General features: G+C 36.5%; 1 protein-coding gene and 1 long non-coding RNA gene across 3 annotated transcripts in view; both read right to left on the bottom strand.

Moving 5' to 3' along the window:
* The window catches only part of LOC139692850 (uncharacterized), a 164243-nt gene extending 151602 nt beyond the window's left edge, over positions 1-12641 (bottom strand). Inside the window, exons 1-2 of the long non-coding RNA XR_011701800.1 lie at positions 12548-12641; positions 8776-8931 (exon numbers count right to left, since the gene is read on the bottom strand). This is a non-coding gene — a long non-coding RNA (uncharacterized lncRNA). The remainder of the gene's footprint in view (positions 1-8775; positions 8932-12547) is intronic.
* Positions 12642-16969: 4328 nt separating this feature from the next.
* E(Pc) (Enhancer of Polycomb) overlaps positions 16970-23585 on the bottom strand; it is a 58611-nt gene continuing 51995 nt past the window's right edge. The window contains exon 12 of one of the 2 annotated variants that reach the window (XM_071591145.1): positions 16970-19816. In XM_071591145.1, the coding sequence (XP_071447246.1) occupies positions 19702-19816 (115 nt within the window). In that variant the 3' untranslated portion in view covers positions 16970-19701. The remainder of the gene's footprint in view (positions 19817-23585) is intronic. The other variant, XM_071591146.1, reaches the window with a different exon arrangement.

Here is a 23585-nt window from a genome sequence, read left to right as displayed (position 1 = left end):
AAACCTTTCTATAATCAATAATTAATTTATATTCACTGACAATGATTACCTTTAACTTTTTCAAGTCAAATTGCAAGGAATAAGTTAACGACATAGTAAATGAGGAGAGTTCTTAAATGGCAATGAGTGGGGCGGATACAATAAAACTTTGTTTAGTAGTGTATCGTCGTCAATATACTGCACACTGTTCTTAAAACAGTTTAAGTGGCAGAGGCAGTTTTATTTTACCTGTAGAATTCATAAAATCGAATCTAATCAAAAATGTCTGCGCCCAGTTCAAAATATTTACAAAAAAGCGTTTTACGACATTTCGCACAGATCATAAATAGCCATGACGTAACGCTACAAAATATCTCCCATGAAATTTGCGCATTATTTCTTCAAAATTAATATTTCTAAATCAGTTTTCGTCTCTTGCCGGACCATTTCGCATATCGCTTATGCTGCTTGAGAAATCATGAGAGACAAATGACTTAAAAATGAAATTCAACGAAATAAAAGTACAGTTAAATTTCATCCTGCCACCAGAGAAAGGTTAATCAATTATTCATCGACTCCAAAGAGTGTCAAAACGTCATTAATTACCTGCTCACAAATAGCGTAGCATCAAATTTCCTCTGATTAAACACACAATTACGGGAAAAACAACTTTTTAATTAAATCTTTAATTTTCTGAACTCCGTGAAGTACCTTCATTCATGCAAATATTATTACGAAATCCCAATTAATTTCATTCAACTTTCACGATACAGCGTCGTCGATTCAAACTAATAATTCAAAAGTCAATAGGTGTGTTTACATACTTTACAGAAACGACAGAGTAAATAAATTCGAGGGCGTTTATTGCAGTTAAAAATTCTTGCGTCAGCAAGGCTGAGGTAATTCCACGTAACGGGTCAGAAAGCGTTTGGAGTTCCATTAAAAGTCCTCAATCCAAAAGCATTAATGTATGCGCATTTTACAGGTCGCCGGACGAAAAATATAATACTAGAACTATTTATATCAGCACATAAAAAGTTTCTCCTTCCAATAAAATGATCGCGACATTATGATCGGTGGAGATTTCAATGCCCCATCTATTGATTGAACCACATAGTTTTAAAACGGGGGTTGAAGACAAAGATTACCTGCAAGTCACTATTACATTCCTTTACGTTGAAGTCCATGCATTAAATTGTCACATGGTGAAACTACGGGCAATCATATGTATTCTTGATTTGTTAACACTGAACATACCCGAAAAGTCTTAACCATAGAAACTATCAAAGGAATTAGAGGCCTCAGAGAGGTAAATGTGAAGTTTTCCCTGTATGGGGTCCGAAATATCAAGCCTAGAAAAAAATTTACTTGTTTGAAGAAGGGACTATAATGGCTTAAAATACGTGCCACGTAGGAATACGCAGTACGTAATACGTAGAGTGAATTTGAAAATTTTAAGAGGAACATTAAACTCCCAAATACTCAGAGGATACTTAGAATCACTTCCTTGACACCATGCGCTCAGAAGTCAATAAGTTCATTCCCAGTAAATTTATAAAAGATAACACCTTAATGGTACAACGCGGATGCTAGAAAATCATGACGACGTCAAAGGCTATGGGACGCCAAGATGAATAATATTAGAAACTATATCTCTCGTAACAAAAGGTTTGAGATCACTTATGATTGTAAGATATCTTGGACGAATGACAAGAGGGAATCACGAAAAGTGTGAAGCGGATTCAAAGGAAAATATTAGCAGATAATTTGAATGAGAATCCAAAAGAATTGTGGTCTTATAAGGTTTGTATTAAACATATCGGAAACAATTTTTCCCTGCCGAGACTGTACGAGTACGTCGCAGCGCACTCGCACCCCGCCGGCTCGGTGGTGGGGTGTTTAACCTTCAAAACCCACCAAGAGCAAATCACCTCCGAGGGTTCGTTCAAGCTAGATCGTGTATTTAGAGCACCCCTGTCGAGTGACTCGGTGCAGGAGCAAAATGCAGCGAACGATTGAACAGCGGTACGCTATCAAATATTGGGTTGGACTGGGGAAAATTGGGGACGGACATGTTAGGCATGATTCGCGAAGTGTTCAAGGCTGAAAGCATGTCACAAGCTACAGTTTTCAAGTGGCACAAGCTCTTCAAAGATGGCGGAGAGAGTGTGGAGGATGAGTCCCACGCTGGACGGCCGTCGACATCAAGAACCGATGACAACGAGCAACGTGTGCAAGAAAACCTGAATTCAGACCGTCAGTTAAGTGTGCGCATGATTGCAGACCATATTGACATCGATGAGATGACAGTGCACACCATTATCACTGAAAATTTGGGCGAATGGGCGATGCGAAAGATCTGCGCTAAATTCATCCACCCAGACAACCGGTGCACCCAGTCACACCTGCTCCAAAATCACCGATTACCTGATCAAAAACGACATCGCAACGATCCCCCAACCCCCTTACAGTCCCTACTTGGCACCAGAAGGCTACTTCCTATTCCCTGAAGTGAAATCCTCCCTCAAAAGACACCACCATGGGACCTTAAGTGTCATCAAAGAAGCTTGCACGCTTTATCTTCTGGAAACCAACTACCACGGCTTTCGAGTCGTGGAAAAACCGCTAGCAAAAGTTTGCCGACGCTCAAGGGATGTACCCTGAAGAATTTTGAAGCATTGGCATAAATCTATTTGTCCGAAACTCTACAGCCTACAGTTCATTCACTCTAAAACGATAAAGGCGAGAGACTCACCAGTTGTCTGTAAAAGGCCAACTTTTTAATTCCTTCTTTAAAAGTGTCTTCACCAATGCCTAACAGAACGTCTCCAATACCTTACCAACTCGTGCCCGCCAAAAGATACCAAAAGTCATACAATGGAATGGAATGTTTGCTGAAAATATTAAGCCTAATAAATATTCCGGGCTCGATTAAATACCGGCTCATATTTTTACGGAACTAGCTTCGGAAATTGCACCGTATCTAGAAATCATATTTTATTTAATCGGTAGTATATCAAAATGTTCCCAGTGATTGGAAAACGGCTAATGTAACTCCAATATTTTAATGGCACAGCGGTAACCCACGAAGGGTGGTGGGCAAGCACAGAACAACATTCCTATGACCGGTACATAACATCCTTGGCAGAAGCATGGCGTGCTCTGAATAAAAGAATGGCTATGCGCAATGAAACTAAGCACCAGCAGGCTAGGAAATTCTAATTTCTAACTCAAAAAACTAAATAATTTTCGGCAGCATCAGATGTTTCCTATACAAGAAACTCTGCAAAGTTTTCTGTAAAGGTGCTATATTTTTCTAAGGAGAGAGATGTGGATTGATTGCCGAATTGGATCGCGTGAAGAGTAGAATATAGTAGCTAGATTTGTGAAACGTTGTCATGACAAATTGAGTAGCGTATCAAAATTATTAGAGGATCTAGATTGGGAATCACTCACGGAGGGAAGGCTAAATTACAGATTAAATGTCTTGCATACATTGGAAGGATGTCTCTCTGGAAATGATGTTAAAAATGATTTATTTGCCCCATCGTACTACCGCAGGACAGACCATGCCAATAAAATTCGAGAGATTAAGTTCAGAACAGATATATTCACGATGTCAATTTTCCCTCGAACGATAAGGGATCAAAATAAAATAATGTTTGTACGACTGCGCTAGGAGGTAAAGGTGCTTTGGGGCAAAGTTAGACGGGTGAGTAATCACCCTTGGCCACACACAACCTAGAGGTGGCTCGTAGGGTACTAAATAAATTTACTTTAAAAATGTCAGAATTGGACTTGTGAATTTTTTAGAAAACTAAAAAGAAGATAGTAATTCAATATTATTATTCACAACAATGAACTTTGTGTGAGAAATATATATCCATGTTCTGCGGAAAATGCGTCAGTTAGTAATGCAGAGCATACTTTCGTCTCTCAGAATATAAAATTAATAATACCGCGTTAGATGAAAGCAAATTGTATATTCAATACTTTACCAAACTGCATTAAGTTTGCGCTTAAAGCGCTATCACTTGACGCGAATATTTTAATTTTAAAATTTATTTCCAAATTCCCCCATTGCTCAAAAAGAACAACCGAGTTGAAATCATTTTTTAATATCCTCAACCTGAGGAATAAAGAGATTTTACGGCACGATCTCTCACGGTGGTTTTCGCTTTCTGCAGTAATCGACCGCATTCTACTTAACTGGCCTGTCCTGAAATCTTATTTTCTCTCACAAAGAGAAAATTAAAATTCCACATTCATTTGAAGAGCCTTTTAATATGAAGGTGATAATTAATTACTTTTATGGTGCTGTTGGTTTTTACGACGTGCATATTTTTTGCCGTGCCTTGAAAACATTGGAAAGTAAACGAAATTCTTGCGTTGTGATACATGAAATTATGAAAACCTAAGAAAAAACGCAGGACATAAAAATTGGCAATTTTTATGGGAATAAAAAAAATGTCATTTGGAATCTGTAGCAAAGAGGAAAATGACCTTTCGAGAGCAAAATTAACCACATTTTTCGAACAATGCGTATTATATTTAGATACAGTCTATGATGAAAATTCAGGAGTTTAAATATATGTCGATTCTTTCTTCAAGAAAATCAGTCACTGAATATAAAATTAATCTAATTTTTACCCCATATTCATCCCCTCGTAAAATATTTCCATTTTTCTTTCCTCTGCGCCATACTGAGATATCCTTCATTAAACCAGGCCTATCCAAACCGATCTTCTGAAGTACACGTAAAACAAGAGGATCGACATAAACGATAACCTGTTCAAGTAAGAAAAATATAGTCTAAATATAATTGCAATAAAATAAACCCACTTGACACATTAAATTTATAATCAATGCATTAACAAATTGATGGAAATGAAATAAAGGAAACTTCACAAATATCAAAAGTATGGGTTGCACCGTGTCCTTTAGGACCAAGTATGAAGCATTAAAAATTGCTTAAAAAATATGTTCGTAATTAAGTGTTGCCCTCTGCGGTGCCGCGCTAGTAAGGTAGGGATTGGATGAATTTCCACATCTATGGACACATTCTACTAGATAGGGAAATTTTCTACCTGGGCTTACAGACAGCAAGAAAACTGTTGGCAATGCGATTGTTTATCAGCGCATCGGATCATAATTTCCGGCGTATCAATATACGTAAACATTTACCGGTTTAAATATTACTTGCTTTGCGATTGAATTAAAATTTTAGGAGATCGGGAATCAGATATTAAACATTCTTCATCTCACCACTGTTAAGCATTGCGAGGCATTTCTGACTTAAAAGTTTTCTCTTTCGAATGCGCAAGATACTTTCGATAAATCCGTTAGTTTTTCTAAAACTGGGGATTTATTGATAGTCGGCAGGAGTGCGATTGAGTTTTAACATAGAACCAGAATGATGAACGATTATTTAACTCCCCTAGCATTATTAAACCATACATCTTTCTAGCTCGTCCAGAGGAGTTTTCCCTCCGAGCAAATAAACTTTCGTCGGCATGGAATTTTTTCCCTTATTTTCCAATTTTTATTTTGCTCCTCTTTAACTTTCAAACGAAAACTTCCCGCATGTAGTTATTCCAGTTGAGAGAAAGTTGTTTATTCATTTCCGCCTACTTTTTACAAAATTTTAAGGGAATAAGGTAATTTAGCCGGCAATAAAAGGACCGAAAAACCTTCACATTAGGAGTGTCTTCACCAGCCGAGCCATATAGTTTGTACGGCCTATCTCTTATCGCCAATTGCTTCCTAGCAGCGCCAGCGAGATTCCTTTCCGGCTTTCAGTGCCATGTTTTACCCATTCCAGTGAATAAATTGAACCGTAAACGAATGCTTGAATTTGCATGAACTAATCAGGCATTTTCTCAACATATTTAAGAAGTTACTGAGTAAAATTCTTTTCTTTCCACAGGTCGCCTCTCCATCAAATATTCAAGCGATTTTAGATTAAATCGAATATGGGGAGGGCTGCAACTACATGATGCCGCATGTGTTATGCATGGACAGACACCGAAAGTTGGTTTTCACTCATTTGAAGTGAATACAAATCATTAAAATAAAACAAAACTCTGCTAGAAAAGGCACTCCTAACGTCAGAAGTTACTTTCACGAAGCTTTTTAGTTTTAACGTCAGCATAGATATGATTTAATTTGAAAAAATGTCACAGAACTTACCGGAATCCCAAAAGAATACAACAACACACATTATTTGGGAATATTTAAGCAATTTGATAGTGTTAAGTGACACAAGTTTTGGTAATTCCTACAAAAAAATATTATATCAACTATGATTTAGGATTCTTGGCATTCCAAATCAAAACCCTAACATTCTAGTGTGCAGCTATTATTTTTTTTGGCATTAGCTTACCGGATTTGGAAGGTTTTCGCCGGGTCATGGCACTACATAATATGATTAAAGAAGGCAGTGCACTTTTCTCCATAAAAGGTTTTATTAACGACCTAGGGTTCATTACAGCGCAACATCTTTAAGTAAATGCCATATTTGGACATCACATACGATGCTAGGGAAGAGAGGAGGGAGGAGAGAAGAGAGAAGAGCACAAACCAATGGTGAAATCGTACTCCCCTCTTCCCTAGCATAGTGTGTGTGTGTATATATATATATATAGTTTTCCGTCGTGAAGGATTGGAATCACGTCACGCCAGAAACTATGTTATTTGCTACACAATATTGTAACCTGACTAACACGACGTAGAATATCCTCAAGCCCTCTTCTACATAACCTTTTCTAGGTTTAAAATTATTTTCTATTCTCTCTTTAATTTTTTGGCCTAAAATTTGGTAAAATTCAGCAGGATTTTGTCGACTACACTTTTACCACATTTTAAGCTGCTCCAAAAAGCTTAAAATGTTGAGCAAAAAAAGTTTCCAGAAAGTTTTAAGACATTGACTGCATACATTTTTCCGGCAATACAGATCGTCATGCTTGAAATCAAGATGAGCTTAAAGGAAATTAAAACAATTTTTGTTGAAAACAATGAAATATGTACTTATGAGCGATCCTAATGGCAATGCCTCTGAGGATTAGTGGAAAACCACAAAAATCTGAGAGACATTTAAGTTAAAATTCTCACCACCAACTAAAATAAAGTATAAATATTGCTCTAGTACTTAACACAAGAGCCATTAAACCATGTGGCCTAATTTATGTACGAAACATTGAAATTATTGAGCACCTGCTTCTTAAGAATATCACCATATTATATTTAGGCAGCCAAGTGACTATTCTTTTCTACATTGGCACACTTTCAGAGTGTAAACATCATTCGCCTTGACTGGGATTCAAATCCGGATCCCTCGATATCCGTCCGGCCGTCGCGATCGCCGCCAGACATTGAGGGATTCCTATTCGAATTCCGGTCAATGCGAATTCATTATACTCTCTGAAATGGTTGCATTGTAATGCACATTTAGCGGATGACTCCATTAAAAATTACTGTCACGGTATCTCCCGCAGTTTCTTGCCATTTGTTCTTCGCTGGCCATACAAACAGTACCTACATACTTTTTCAGCCCTCTTCCATAAATGCTCCACCCATTGAGAGCAGCCATATTTCATAAGCAACCACCACAGCATCATCAATTGAAATACACGCAGGAACCTCAGATGCCACTCAACAAAAGATCAACATCACGAGTCTCGACTTCCAAATATATCACCGTGGAATTCTATCTCGAATACTTCCATTTTGTTAATGTAGAGATTTAACTATTCCGTTGTCACAATGATTTTTCTCCACAGTTATATTACCCTTCTTTCCGAAAAAATGACGCCAACGCACCAGGGGGGCAATTTGGTCGACACGCAAGAGACGCAACGCAAACAACCAAAATTTACCGACGATTAAATTACGGTAATAATCGCGAAAGGTTAATCAGACAATGATAATTTCGTTTTCAAACTATTTTCGGTTTCAAACTACATAGTGGCGGTGGTAGCGATAGAAGACGGGAGACATTTGTTGAATTTAAACACTTCCATCAATCTTAGTTTTAGCAACTACTGCCTGGAGACTCGACCACACGAGTTTGTTTACCATTTTAGCACGTGTTAATGACGAGTGATTCAAATTATTTCAATACCCATTCATGGGTATTTCGTGAACAGATGTGATGCGAAAACACAGTTTTTAGGCGCTAAGTTTCTTATTAATTTTTAAACCATTTTATTTCGTTCGTTTTTCCCACAAATTAATTAATAACAATTAATCAAAGGCAGGTCGGTGTTGTTTTATTTAAAACACTATTAAGACTCAAAATTTTACACAAAAAGTCAGTGTTTCGTGAGAATGGCATGTACTTCTGAACCATTAATCAAGGTAGCCGCCACACCGCCATAAGAGCACGGACCACTGACCGGAGAGCCCGGGTTCGATTCCCGGGGACGCCTCTGGGCACCCTCAGCTTCACTCAGGCTGGGTGATTTTTCGAATACCAGATCATCTTGGGAAACCACAGGCGGTACGGGGTAAGGAACTGGCTCCCCTACCCTGATGTGTCAATTTCACACACCGTTGGGCTTAGTACTGGGTCAACTCTAACATCGGCGCAACCTCCTTAAAATTCTAGAGTCAAAACGTAAATAACTGATTTTCCCCATGGAATGGGATTATGGATGGTGAATGGTAAACGATCAGGAATCAATTTTTATGTTTCCATGGGGGGTTGTGCTTATTTTCATAAAATTGGCCTTCCTAACTTTTAACTTTTGAGGATTGGGGGGAAAAGAAGGGTAAGGAAGAGAAAATTCCGTAACTCACCGCTGTACTTAAGAGCCTCGGTGAGGCCTCCTCCAATGTTCTCGAGCACCCCGATGGTCGAGGGCCGCGAAGACAGCATGTGTGCAGCAACGGCCCGGAGGCCTCCGCTTACCCCCCGACCCTCTTCGACTCCAGTGGGCCTTAGCGAAAGCCTCCCTAGAATTGAACGAAGCCAACGCCTTCTTCTTAGGAGAGATAAACGTGATGCCATCGAGAGTATAGCATAGAGATCGCTATTCCCTAAGGACACAATGAAAATGCGCTCAAAAGATCCCCAATACATTATTCTAGGCAAGGACGAAAGGGTGGAAGCAGCATATACTCATCCACCTACATTTGTAATTCAAACAATAGGTTTTGTTTCAAAATAAGTCTTTATCAGATGATAAAGAATAAATCAACAAAAAAAAACCAAAAGCATTTTCTATAATTCAAATTTTATATTTTATTCAGAGAAAAAGATCTCCCCAAGAAACTTCACTGCTCCAAATTTCTCTATGCCAAATGTTTGAGGATCAGCTGTAGCGACAATCGACCAGGTGAATTCAAGCGCCCAGCAGGTAAGAAAGAGAGAAAGTAGAATGGCACAGAAAAGAGTGAAGAATGATAGGAAAATAAATTCACATATATAATTACTATAATTGATAATTATTATTCCTCAGCAACTAAAACAATTATATTTCGAGGGTTTCTAAAAATATTAGCCACCAACCATGTTTTAAACCAAGTAATTTCTCGTTAAACTGGTGTTTAGCGCGGATGAATTTCGATCGTGCAATATACACGGTGCAGCAGGAAGCTATCGAATGCAGTTATCAAATTCACATCCCAGCATTTCATTAATTGAATCATTATTTTTTATTAGAAATGGATAAACCCCGAACTTTGCGCACTTTTACGTAAAAATAATAGTTATGAAGCCTTACCTTGAACCCTCTAATACCGTTCATACATGAGTACAAAATTCATGTTAGGATTGAAATGAAAGGGTGAATATCAATGTATGAATAAGAATATCTCACAAAATGATGATATTCAATAAAAAATTGGCTCCCTTAAATCAACGAAAGCGTAGCTGTTCGAATTCCTAATAGTATCTCTAAAAAAAGGCACAAATTCAAATTTCAATCGGCTACGATTTCCGTCCCACCATTCATGGTGAACGATGCGGAGCGTAATAGGCATTGTAATTGTTCTCATTTTCTGTATTTGAAAAATCATGACCTTCCCTGCACACACTTAGTCACTGATTTTTAACGAACTGAGATTTAAGTAATAGAAAACAAGAGTTAATTCAGTCGTAAGTGAATTAATGCAAAAGTGCAAGGCTGAGTAATCGGAAAATTGTAACAATTATCCAGGCTTGAAAACTTGATGAAGGGCAATATGACAACGATTTAAATCAAGATCTAACTGGCGTTTAAGATTGTCCAACGGCTAAGGCCATACAGTATCCTCACACATCAAATGAGAAATATCCAATGTACGGTAACAAACATTGAGAACCCAGCCGCAATCCGAACGCACGGTTACAAGTAAACCGCGACCTCGTTATTCATCATATTAACGGGTTGCCACCATTAAGTAAATATCAAACAATAGCTCTTGTTAACTCCGAGGATTAAAGTTAAAACCAAAATGTATACTGAGCTGTTGTCAATGTACATTTCTGACACATGTAAATACTGTGCCGATTAAATCCTGGGCCAGAGATCCCCATTGAATAATAAAGCAACACTCCCGTCGGACAAAATCCTTTGAATTCAAATGCACAATAACTTTACTTTTCATTGAGATTCATAAAAATAACGAACATTAAGGTTCATATAGAAAAATTTTAAGATCCGAGTCAAACAATGAAAGAGTATAAAAGATTACCTAATTGATTTTGATACGGGGAAATCAATCACTCATGGTGGAGCACTCGCGGTTCCATCTATGAAAATTAAATTTATTGGGACGGGATACATGTGTTTATACGTGATTTTAGAGTATTTTTTGAATGTACTCCCTAAATTATTCCATTCCACGAAGTTTCCAATCAATATGAAGCGCGTTTTCCATGCCACGGAAAAGTAAAAACGGGAATCTAAAGCGAAAACTTCATTAAATCACTTTTCGAAAATTCTGGAAACAAGACTTGATAATGGTATCTTGTCATTGTTCCGTTTTTCTATCAAAGCGTGTTAAATTCGCATTGCGCAAACAGCAAATTCTCCATTAGTTTGACATGTGCGATATTCCAATTACATCGACGCCAACGTGAATCCTACATAAGTGACGTATTAACAACAAAGCAAAAAATTATTCTTGAGAAATTAACTGAAAATTAAAAATTGATATACAAAGCCACCATGGATACCCTAAATATACTAACTCAACAGTTCCATTCATTGTTACACGCATTTTCGGAGAGTTTCAAAAACAATGAGAACGCCATGCGGAAGAAATGTCAACATGATTCTCGCAAAACTGTTAGAAGCATCGGTTTACAACATTATGAAACAAAGGCATCCATCTTCAATGTATAGAAACAATGATATTCTCTGGCAGAGAGATATAATGTATTATTCATATGAAAGAATGAAACTACACACACCACCACTGACTGCAATTACACACTGCTTGATTGCATCGTTACAGAGCAACACCGCATCAAAATTGATTTTAGAATGTTTACACTATATTTGCCATACCCTCACTTTCCCCAAAAAGCTTTACTTTCATTTACAATTCTCATATCACAAGAAATTTCGCAACATATCACCATCGGATTCAAATAAACTTGGAACACCTCTAGATATTCCACAGATGCCAATTGTTAAAGATTGTAGCTAAGTAGAAATGTGCATGAAATGTTATTAATAAGTCAAAAGTAGTAAACTACACAGAAAAATGTGCCTATATTATACTAATCTTGGGCAAAACTAAACTGCCTAAAGGCACAAAACAGTAATTACTTGAACTTTGAGAAAAGCATATGAAATCGAATATTATTACTGGGAGAAATATGTAAATATAAGGTTCATAGAATAAAGAGAAATAATTCGACTGCTAATTATTTATCTGAACTTAAGTTCACTGCAACGAATCCAAGAAATCGAAATGCTTCAGGATACGCATTAAGATCGTAATGAAGAATGTGTCAAACGGAGTTCCTTCATCTCTATATCATCAACGATAATTTAATCTCATCGCCAAGTTTATTCTTAATGACATTTGTATGCTATACCAGCAGTAAAAATATTCGGGCATTAAGATTACCGCGAAACCAGCGAAATAATTTATCAACAAATGCAATGGAATAAATGATGGCATTATGCATAAAGACTGGCACAAAAAATTCAAGTCCCACACATAAACACTCAGCGTCCTGTAAAAATATATACTCAACCAAAATAGTCATTTTTTAAGTTTCCGTGAAATCCGAAAAAATGTACCTGCATGGTTCAACATAAAATCGCCCAACAAAGCGTCGCTAAGAATTCCTCTCATGCAACAGACAAGCAAGCGATACTTAAACAGAGCTACAAGCCTCACAAAACCGAAAAAATGGACAAAAATCACACGATCCTACCTTCTGTCACATTCATGACCCTCGCTTTTCGGATGGTAGCCATGTTGTATATATTTATAACTACTGCAGCGCGACTATAGTCTGAATACAGAAATCTTCTATGGAGATGTTTTAAAGCGAAATACCACAAGCTAAACAAAAATAGTGAGTCCTGATGACCTTAATAATGCAGAGGCACACCATAATTTGGCTTACCTGCTGAAATTCCTCGCTATCAGCCACCTTTACCTTCCGAGGGTTCTCCTATATATCGAGTACCAGACGACTAGAACAGACGAAAGCATGCCAGATTTGTGCACGTAGTTCTTGTTGCTCAAGTTACGGCGCTGATGGAGTTGAAATTGAAACCAGCGCCTATAGCGGTCATGAAGTGAAATCCAATAGTGAAGATCGAAAATAGTTTCATAATAGAATCGTCTGCTGGGTAAAGTGTTATGTAAAAACTAACGTTTACATATTTCCGTAGGCATATTATGGGTTAGTTGCCCTGATATTTTGCTATGACTTTATATAATCAATTCATCCAAAAATTACACTCATTTTTTTATCATCATAAGCTCTCAAAAGAATTGCAAAAAGTATAAATTTACTGCACCATGTCTTTCTAAAATGCATAACGGTCGCCTTAAAATTATTCAATAAAGCGATGAATCAGATCCTATGTTGAATTTGTACAATTCGGTTGTTCCCCAAATTTATTTAATTTACTGTTGCTGTAAATACGACTTTAGTGTTATTTTGCAATTTGATGGGTTGTTTCCATTGCTTAACGAATAGAAACTGACCAGATTACAGTTCACTATCAATATTTCTGCAACAAATAATTTTCATTTTTACACTGATACATGAATTTCCTATGATTTTTGGATGGAGTGAACTGCATACATGTATACATAGATTAACGTTCATCATAGCAACCGTGTTCTTGTTTTTGACGTCTCATTTGGGAGAATAGTTCTAGTGTTATGACCTAACAACAATGTCATTATGTAAATTCTTGTACTTATATCCTCGCAAGTATCCATTTATGGTGCTAGCCAAAAAAAAGGTATGAGCAATAACTTTTAACATCAATTGGGGATTAGTGTCTTTAGCAGCGAATATTTTTGTACATCGTAGTATGCGGAAGCTAGGATACAATAAATCCAATGACTGAACGAGGTAACTTAATAACTCCAAGTCATCTGGGAGGAAAATTTATCAAACTAATAATTTAATAAGTTAAAATTAATAAATGAAACAAAAATAACTTTAGTTAAAACTAACATGTCTTTCGCCTGTACTAATATTAGAAATGAGAAAAAGGATGTGGAAATTCATGGGTAAATTAATAGGTCTGTTTTGATGTCACCTTAGGAATGGATAAGGCTGAAGCAGAGTTTACTTTCAATGGCGTTGTTGAAAAATCCAGAGCATTAAACAGTAAATTTAACTCCGCCAAGTTGAAGAACAAAGTGACAAGTTTGTGGGCCATGTATTCTCCAAGCAGAGAATGAAAATTGGCCCAGGTATAGTTAAATCTCTGCTAAAATTATGATACCCGAAACACAACATAAACAGCAAGCCTGAAGGAGCTACTAAAAGTTGACATCATTTGGAAATAGCTAGCCTGTCACTCAAGGGACTTCAAAAAATTTTTAAAATAGTTCCCCAGACTATACTTTCTTAATTATGATTTGAAATAAAACTTTTTACCCTTTTAAGAGAGAAACAATGTTAAGGGATGTATCACAACTGAGTCTGAGATGTGTTGCAAGACGACCAGTTAGGATGGGATATGCAATCAGCCAGCATTCTCATTTTCGAGTTGGTGACTTAAAGAAAAACAGCTATGACAAGGAAACGCAGACAATCCATTTTGCTGCACTGAATTACATAATTAGTGAACAGTTGACATCGGAGCACAATGTGTCTGTGATGAAAAATGAAATTTGTAAAATAGGGTCCACAGGGGTTGAGACTTCAACTTATGTTACTCATTTCACAAGTACTATAGGCCAGGCCACTTGCACAAGTTATGGTTTTTTAAAGGTCTTAGATCGAAGACCATTCTCAGCTGGCTGAAATGGTGCATGCTATTAGTAAATATTTATCCATGTCTCCACAAAGAAGGGAATGATTTCCGAGAGACTTACAGATTATGTGCTAGGCCCAGTAAGCCTCTAACACAAGGAGGGATGGCCGACCTAAAGTAAAATTGCATCTTAAATCTCATCACTGAATAAACTAAGGTTAGGGTTAAACTTAAACCTTAGGTTGAAAAAGTTGGTTTTCTTGAACCACTCGGTTATAGTGCCAAAGACATAATAATCATACATCCATAAGTTATTGCATAAGGTTCACTACGGAATGAGAAAACTCACACTTAAGCCAGCCACTGTATTGGCATGATAGATAACATTAAGTTCTTCAAGAGATACCAAATCTGCCTCAAATTAAAGAAACGAGAATCAAAAGCAAATTTTGCTGCCTCATTAAATGCCCCAGCTACTATTTAAAAAAAAAGAAACATGTGACATCTTTGAGCTAGCAAGGCAACCAAACCTAGTTCTGGTAGGTTTTTATTCCAAGTGGATAGAATTGAGCCCATTACAATCATATTTCCTCAAGTAGCTGGCTGAAATGGTTCATGTAGCATACGTGCCAGAAAGGGCAAAATGAAAAAGATTTATGACAGTTCAGCAAATCATTAAATAATGTAAAATAAGTATGGGAAGAGAGCAATGGTTAAAAACAACCAGAAAAGAAATTTGGAAATCAGGGATAATAATAGGTAAACATAGGTTCCCCAGGTCGTAACCTATAAGAAGCAACAAAGGTAACATTGTGAGAAATGAGAGCACTCACATCATAGTTTGCTTGACATTGAAATGGGTCATAGTAAATCCCTCTTGCTAGAAAGAGATTCTACTTATAACATATCAAACGTGGAAGATCACAGGCTGCACTGCCTAGAGGCTGCACCTTACATGGTGAGAGTAGCTATGCCAGCCTCTACACAAGAAGGGACCACAATCATCACAAAGGGGAACCAAAACCCCGGATGGAGTTAACACAATATTGGTGGCAGTGTCAAAGCTATCCATCATATAACCCTCTTAATATATGCATTTATTGAAATACCATGTAAACTGTGGCAAACATACATCATTATCAATCATGACACCAGTGACTTCTGTTGAAATATTGATAATGATTAGATGTGAATGCAACATCATTTCTTGATTTAATGTCACCAAAAATGAACCTTTCCACTAAATCCACTTGAGACTAAAAAGGCTTTAATGTTTATTAACTATCTACCTCCAAAAAATAAAATTATATACCTGCCCAAAAAATTGAATCAATTAACATTTTAAGTTACTGCCTCTTCACAGAAGTCAGAATATGGACAAGGTAAAGAAAAATACTGAAAATGATAAAATTAAAACCCTTATCTAAAATCATTAGCATATTAGCCATTTTTGTAATAAATTTTCAATAGTCACTTTAAAATTAGACATTATCCCAAGGTTTTGGATTTAATATGTATATTCATACTTACAACTCAATCTAAATAACTTGGCACCTTTAAAGAGAATGTATTTTGAAAACCTATTTTAAACTAAAATCCAATATAACCAGGGCCACATGCAATTAACTGAATTACAATCTACGAATAAGTTACCATTTTCCATATTCATTCTAGTTTTCAATAACTTTATAATAAATTAAAATATTCAGATTTAATTTTAGGTGATCCCGAGGACAACTTCATCAATATTAGAAGGTACTAATCAGAATAGAAATAAAATACCCCTCCTCCTGGAAAGTTCTAAACCCATAACTTTTATGCCTTACCGACCGAATGAACCATGTTGGCTGATAAATAAGTAGCAGGTGTAGGATTCTGAAAATAACCAACTACACTCAGGAACTTTTGAGAAAACATTTGGTCAACAATATCCCTGATTGTGGGTCTTTTGAATGACCCTACTAATGATTACAAACACAGAATTTTCTTTTCATGATTTAAAGCAAGGTTAAAATAAATTACAGCACCATAGGGAAATTGTTTTGAGACATTTTACCCAACAATTTGGATAACCTTCACCATTGCTTCACATGCATGTCCAAGATGCTTCAGACGTATTATACTACCAATTTATAAGCTGAATTGATATTTTCCGCAGCATTTAAATAGTTATCACAGTTTCATATTATCTTACAATTCCATTGAGGAAAACAATCAGTATTCTCTTGAAGACTGATTGAGCTGCCATCAAAGGCAGATGACAGTCAGAAAAATAACTTTCAATTCCCTGAAGGATGTGTACTGAAACGTTCCTCCAGTGTGAATATTTATAGTAATCGGAACTTGATGACATCTCAGTACACATTAAAAATATAATTTTATTATTTTTATGAACTGAGATTACCATCCATTTTTCTTTGTACAGTTTCACAAAATGATAAAACCATAAAACATTCAAACTCACACAGAAGGAATAAAAGAAAATAACTGCAGAAATCTGTAGACAACACTCACAATTAGAGGAAGAATGCAATAATGCTTTGACTGAGGTAGGGATGACATAGAGGTATGACAGCATTAGAAGAATAAAAATCAATTTTGAGTTGTAAATCCAAACGAACGTTTGAAATTTTATTCGATACGGTCCGCTAGTAGTCTATTTACACTTATACAATGCCGAAATGAATTCGTTCCACGTAAAAAATCGAAAATTCAAATTCTAACACGATTTTCCCATTGTACAATATCACCATAATTTTTTGATAAGTACCTGTAGAACATGTACAGGCATTGATGTACACTTGAGGAATCTTTGCACCACAAGTCACAGACTATATAGAGGGCCCTTCTTCTCCTTGGCCTCTCCTCACACCAATTCACACATACGTAAACTTTCACACACAGAACACACTCACAGACACACTATACTGTTAGGAACTGCCTGGACGCGAGGGGCAGCTCCTAAATATAGAATGAATAACTGTTGCAGCCCTCAATGAATGATGCCTTAAGGAGGCCTCAATATTCATGAATACTGCCTTCGGCCTAGCAATGGAACCAGACAATGAGGGGTTAATGAAAGATGAAGAGATGGGCAACAAAAACCTAACTGAAGACACTTCTGGATCTTATCAATGACAGGAAAAGTTCTACAGACATTGGCCATATTCATAAAAACACTTGATCAGTGCTAAAGGAAGCTGACAGAAGCTTTGATACTCAATATGTGAAATCCAACATCAACTATTAACAGGCATGAGAGGGATTAAAACAATAGAAATGGGTTATTTTTCTCACTATCTCAGACTGCCCAAAATGTACCGTTTGTGTGAATCTCAAGATTTGAACTCTGGTAAATACCAAGAAACACACATGAGACGAACACAACAAATAGCACCAAGTGACTTCATTTAAACTCCTTCATGCAAAGGCTTTCAAAACCCTCTATGCTGATAAGCTTATGCACTCTATGGGTATTCAAATTAATCCATATACTCCCAAATTAGCAATGGAAGGGCATAACAAAATATTGATCCACCAACCACATTGAAACACGACACAAACCAACAAGTAATTTTGACCATTCTTTTTTGGTTTTCCAACACTACTCCCCCACACTTGCAACATTTAGGCAATGCTTCCTATAGCTCATGAATACAAGGATGACAAAAAAGTGGGAGGTAGGAGAAATTTTTATATTCAATGCGCAAAGAAAAGCCACAGTGGAAGAATTACGTTATTCATTTTTTCTTTTTTTCTTTTTTCACAGGTACCTGATTATATCAACTCTCCCCAGTACTGCGAGGAGAGGGCTACTCACATTATGGGAGATGAAATGTCATTTATCTTTATGAACAAGGAATAACGTGCTGACACCTTTATGCAATCACAGATGTTAACAGGAGTTAAATTAATATTAATATTACACTTTAATTACGCTTGTATCACATTGTTTAACTTTTGGAGCAATGGACCTTAAGAGGTTAATGATTGATGTCCATTACATCCTACGTTTACATGAATGGTTTAATAGGACAAATATGAAACTAAAATGATGAATGGCAAACAATATTCATACCCTAACCATGACCATTACAAAGATAATTAGGAATAGATGAACAGGTACAACAAGAAAACTGCATGGGCTAATATGTGTGATACTGTTTGCAGTTGACCAAGCCACCATCCAAATTGTGTACCATGCATTTTGACCTCAAGCAAACTCTCAATATGAAAGCAGTAGATACATAGAGGCTTTAAGTCGATGGTAGGAGGGTGCCCATGGCCTCAGATATAGTACAAAAGTAAATTTCATTCATTAAGGAGGAAGAACAGATAAGTATATAGAGGTGGAAGAAGAAAAATGAAAATCCAAAGATGCACCCAGAGACACAAGACCATCCAGCCACAAATGATCAGCATCTCTGATAGCTTCTTTGTAAAATTATTTTACCATCTGACAGTTTATACATTCAGCAATCTTTTTTCTTTAAAGATACAAGTTTTTTGTTAACTGTTGAGAGAAAAGGGATGATTCTACAGCAGTATATTACAAATCTATCTTCCCAAGGCCAAGATCTAGTCAACTTTCCCAAGGCTAATCTCAGCATCGCCAACTATGACAGCGCTTGCAGCCTACTAAAAACCTTCCCAAAAATAATAATGAATAAAATGAAAATGTTACACGTGATGATATTGGCACAGATTACAAGTTAGCGCAGGCAAGGAATAGCAATAATATGCCTTTCCATACATTCCCAGTATGGCATCCAATAATACAATGGAGGCGCCCATAATTTGAATTTTATCTAATGAAAAGGAACCAATATAAAATAATGTGAAAATGATATTGATGAATCATTATGTGGCAATTTGTAGGACCAAATGATGTGTGAATGAAGATACAGAGTTATAATGAATACTTGAGAGAAGTTGATACCTACATATCCTTTCTTTTCAACTAGGTAGGTATTCTCATTTTCGGTGGAAAAAATGAGGACTTCCAAATAATTACTATTTAAATAACCTCAGATGAAATCATCATGTTGATGCATAATTTACAATGCTGACTCAACACCCATAGTGCAGTAATCGAGAGAGCAACTGAAAGTTAAACAAGGAGATAACACATCGTCAATGCCATCCAGAAGCTATTCTTGCCCAACTCCATCCTAGTCAGTCCCTTATTCCAGTGATAATGCAGCACCCCTATGGTTAGCTAGCCCCTTAAACATGTGGTTCTTGCACTTATGATGGTCTAAGGTCACCCGTGATGTCTTCAATTCCATCAGCCATTTTCAGGAAAGAAACTTCACGGCTGACGCCGCATCCAACGTCAGGTTACTTCCATGGGTAGGGAGTTCTTTCGTACTAGCTTGTCCACACAAACTTGATTACTAGCCTTTTCCTTTTCCCCATTGTTTGTCCCACTCTCCTTTAACTCCTCACTGCTAAAGAAAAAATAATGCAATTAGTATTTTTGCTAAGCATTCAACAAGTCATACAAGATCATATTATTGATAGAGAAAATAAAAGTAATAAAAAATGCCAGACCTAATGTGAGACCACATTAACAATAATAGAATAATAGACTGCCATTACTTTTTCATATCGCAAAGACAAAAGACAATACTTGCGACAGATGGGTCCTGTAAATGCTCATTTAGGAACCAAACAACATGTCTCACGTGATGTGATAGAACAGAATTGAATAATTGATGAAAATACTAAGTATTCTCCCTTCATTAATTATAACATACAAGGCATGCCTATGCATCATCATTACATACAAATCTGAATTTCACTTAATCATGCGGATCATCAGCTATCATATGGCTTTTACTGTCTGATAATCATTGACATCATAAACAAATGAAAATTTTACATATTAAGTAATCATTGAAATCAACATTATGAACAAGGAAATTTTAATACTGAATTTTTGTAACTTCCATTGATTATCTTTTTATTATTAAATATTCATTGGGGAATAATAAAGGCTAAATACTAATTATTTTAAATGCCTTCAATGCATTTTATGCGGCAATTAGGCACCTGAGTTCCAATAGTTTAATTCTTGGAAAAATTGCTTTAGTTTAAAAATACGCATGCAAACACCCAAGAGTTTTCCAAACATTCACTGAAATATTCTTCTCAATGCTCATTTTGCTTCTTTGTCAATGCTAGCTACTCATTAAAAAAGTTAACAGTATCTTATGAGTTCATGAGTCGACCTCTCTCTTTTTGAGATGACACCTATCATTGCTGCATGTTGGTTGCAGTGCCCATTCTACTGTAGCTGTACTTTCTTGCCCTTCTTGTTTCATCTAGACTACGATAAAGGAATAGAGGAGATTGGAATCCTACTGCCTCTTAGCTAGGAGGTCTGGTAGATCTTGCTGATTAGAAACACCTCATTTCCTATCACGTACCATACTAAATGAATATGATATTTCATCCAAAACATCATTTGGCTCGCTGATACATCAAATAAAAGGATCTTATGTATCCCTGAAATTCTTTCTAGAAGACTTTTTCGGAGGTATATTTTCTAAGTTTACGAAATGTCACAATGTAATCTAACGTACAGTACCAACAAGTTATACCACTATAATTTCCTTGCACTCATCTCTCCCCCTCAAAATTTTTTTCCTCCTCCTCTCCCTCCACATCCATCGTTACATTTGCTCACCATCAACTTAAGAAACCTCCTAATGGGCTTCAAGGTTGACTAGATTGCTGACATGGCAGAGCATCATATTTTTATATTGCTGGGCATAATCACCTCCCTCAAATTCTCATCTTGTATGATTTACATTTGTTGGCTCTACTTTGTCATAGGCTTTCCATAAATTGACAGTCCTTATTTCACCTAATGATATCTCTCATATTTGTCATTATTAATTCTACTACAATCTAGGTGTTTTCAACAAGTTGCTTTATAGCTGCAAATAATATATCACAGGCACACAGCTATTCCCGCAAAACATCTTCAGCTCTTGTCATTCCTTTCTAAAGATTTGTCCACCTTTTATCTACAGGACATAATTCCTTATCCTCACCTTAATTTTTAACAAATACTAGGTGATCCTTCCTTTCCATTCTGGCTTCTACATTCTGCTTTTGCACTCTTTTAATACTTCTGGATTTTCATTTACATTTCATACCCATGAAATCTATTCCCACAAAAATGAAATTCCACAAAACTTGAATTTCAAAAACCTATTGCCTTGTACAAAAGATGTAATCCGTACAGGAAAAATCTGAATTCAAGCCATTAAAACTCCTCTCATACTGTAAAATGACACGCAGTAAAAAACATAACAGACACATCAGGCTGGATTTCAACATTTCTAAACACCCCATAGAAAAAACATTCCATAACCACAAACAGCTTACACCTCCTTAGAAGTAACCCTGACCACCTGCTTGATCCTTACAATTGTCCCTACATTTGAAAATCCGCCAATAGGCTTAATTCATATTTAGGTCCCATTAATTACACTCTCTTTAATATGACCACATCATATATCACCCAATAAGACCATAGACTACTCATGTTCTCCTTTTCCTCTATTGTTTCCAGTCCTCACCTCAAACTCCACACATAGAATATCATCCTCCAAATATAACATTTCTCTTCAACCTTTCCATCACCCAATACTCTTCTAATAAATCCAAATTTTTTGTTAGCTCATCTACATATTCTCCATACATGTTACACCCAGGAAAGGTCGTGGGTAAGGGTGATGCGTAAGTATTTGATCGAGTCTAAACATTTCATTCAGGAGAGAACTGCTCTTTTTCCAAAAATATATCACTATGCACTTTTTCAAGTTTAATTCTAATTGTCGAGTGTCGCACCAGCATTGTATAGCATTTAGGTCAACTGACAAAGCTGCCGTATCCTCAGGATTACGGTTATCTCTGTAAAGCACTGAATTGACGGCAAATAAATGTATCTTACTAGTGACTGCAATGCAGTTGACATAAAGTAGGAATAAAAGAGGTCCACTTACGCTTCCTAGGGGAACATCCGATATGACTTCTGCTGCCTTAGAGGCAACTCCATTTATGACTACTCTTTGTACCTGACTATTCAAAAAGTCTTTCATCCTCAGGATATTTCTATCTACAGCATATGCTTCCAGCTTAGCATTTACTATGAGGTACTTTGCCCAAAGCTTTCTTGAAATCAAGAAAATCTGTTTCAACTGGAACATTGCTCTCTCCCGAAATACAGATATCATGAACAAAAAGGACAAGTTGTGTCTCACAGGATCTACCCTTTTGGAAGCCCTGCTGGCTTTAAATCAATAAATTCTGACTATCAACATGTCTCACAATGGAACTAGCAACTAAGAGGGTTGCTATTAATATTTTGAGCCTAATAGTGAAAATGCAGTATTTTTCAAAATGGCTTTATTGTTTTTAAAGTATTCTCCATAATAATCAATACACTTTTGCATGTGCTCAAACCAATTTTCGTAACACTTTTTCCACGCTGATTGAGGTACCTCCAAAACATGGTTTTTGAATGCATCAACAGCATTCTTCTTCAGGCCCTGAAAAACGTTGGCCACGCAATTTTTTCTTGATAAATGGGAATAAAGAGAAGTCATTTGACACTAAATCAGGGCTGTGCGAAGGATGACACATCAATTCGATGTTTTGGCCAGTCAAATAGGTAGTTGTTTCAGCCAATCTATGAGAGCTTGAAATGTCATAATGAAGAATAATCCTTTGTTGCACCTTCTTTGTCAGTATTTCACCAAGCCCTTCTGGCAAACAAATGCTCGTGTGCCATTCAGAATTCAAGGTTCTACTTTGCTCTAACGGTAAGGTTGCCACATTTCCAGTCATTTTGAAGAAGCATGAGATCATTTCCTACCATGTGCTTCACGCACAAATCACTTTCGTTGGTTTTGGCTCATCTTGGAAGACCCATACATTGGATTGCTGTTTTGTTTCGGGCTCATATGCATGCATCCAAGATTCGTTACCTATGAACGTAGATGTTATACATACAAAGCTTTTGAAGCACCGTGATTGTTTTTGTTGAGCATCTCTTTGAACCAATTGACACGAGCATCTTTTTGAGTTTTTGTTAAATTATGCGGGATCCAACGCAAACAAATTTTTTTTACTGCTAAATGTTCATGCAATATCTTATTGATACTCATCATTCTAATCCCCAAGGATATCTATATCTCAAGATAA

Source organism: Hetaerina americana, unplaced genomic scaffold (genome assembly GCF_022747635.1).
Source record: "Hetaerina americana unplaced genomic scaffold, ioHetAmer1.1.p SCAF_42, whole genome shotgun sequence".
NCBI lineage: Eukaryota > Metazoa > Arthropoda > Insecta > Odonata > Calopterygidae > Hetaerina > Hetaerina americana.
Note: the sequence above shows the minus strand (reverse complement) of the source record. Positions and strands in the feature narration are given on the sequence as shown.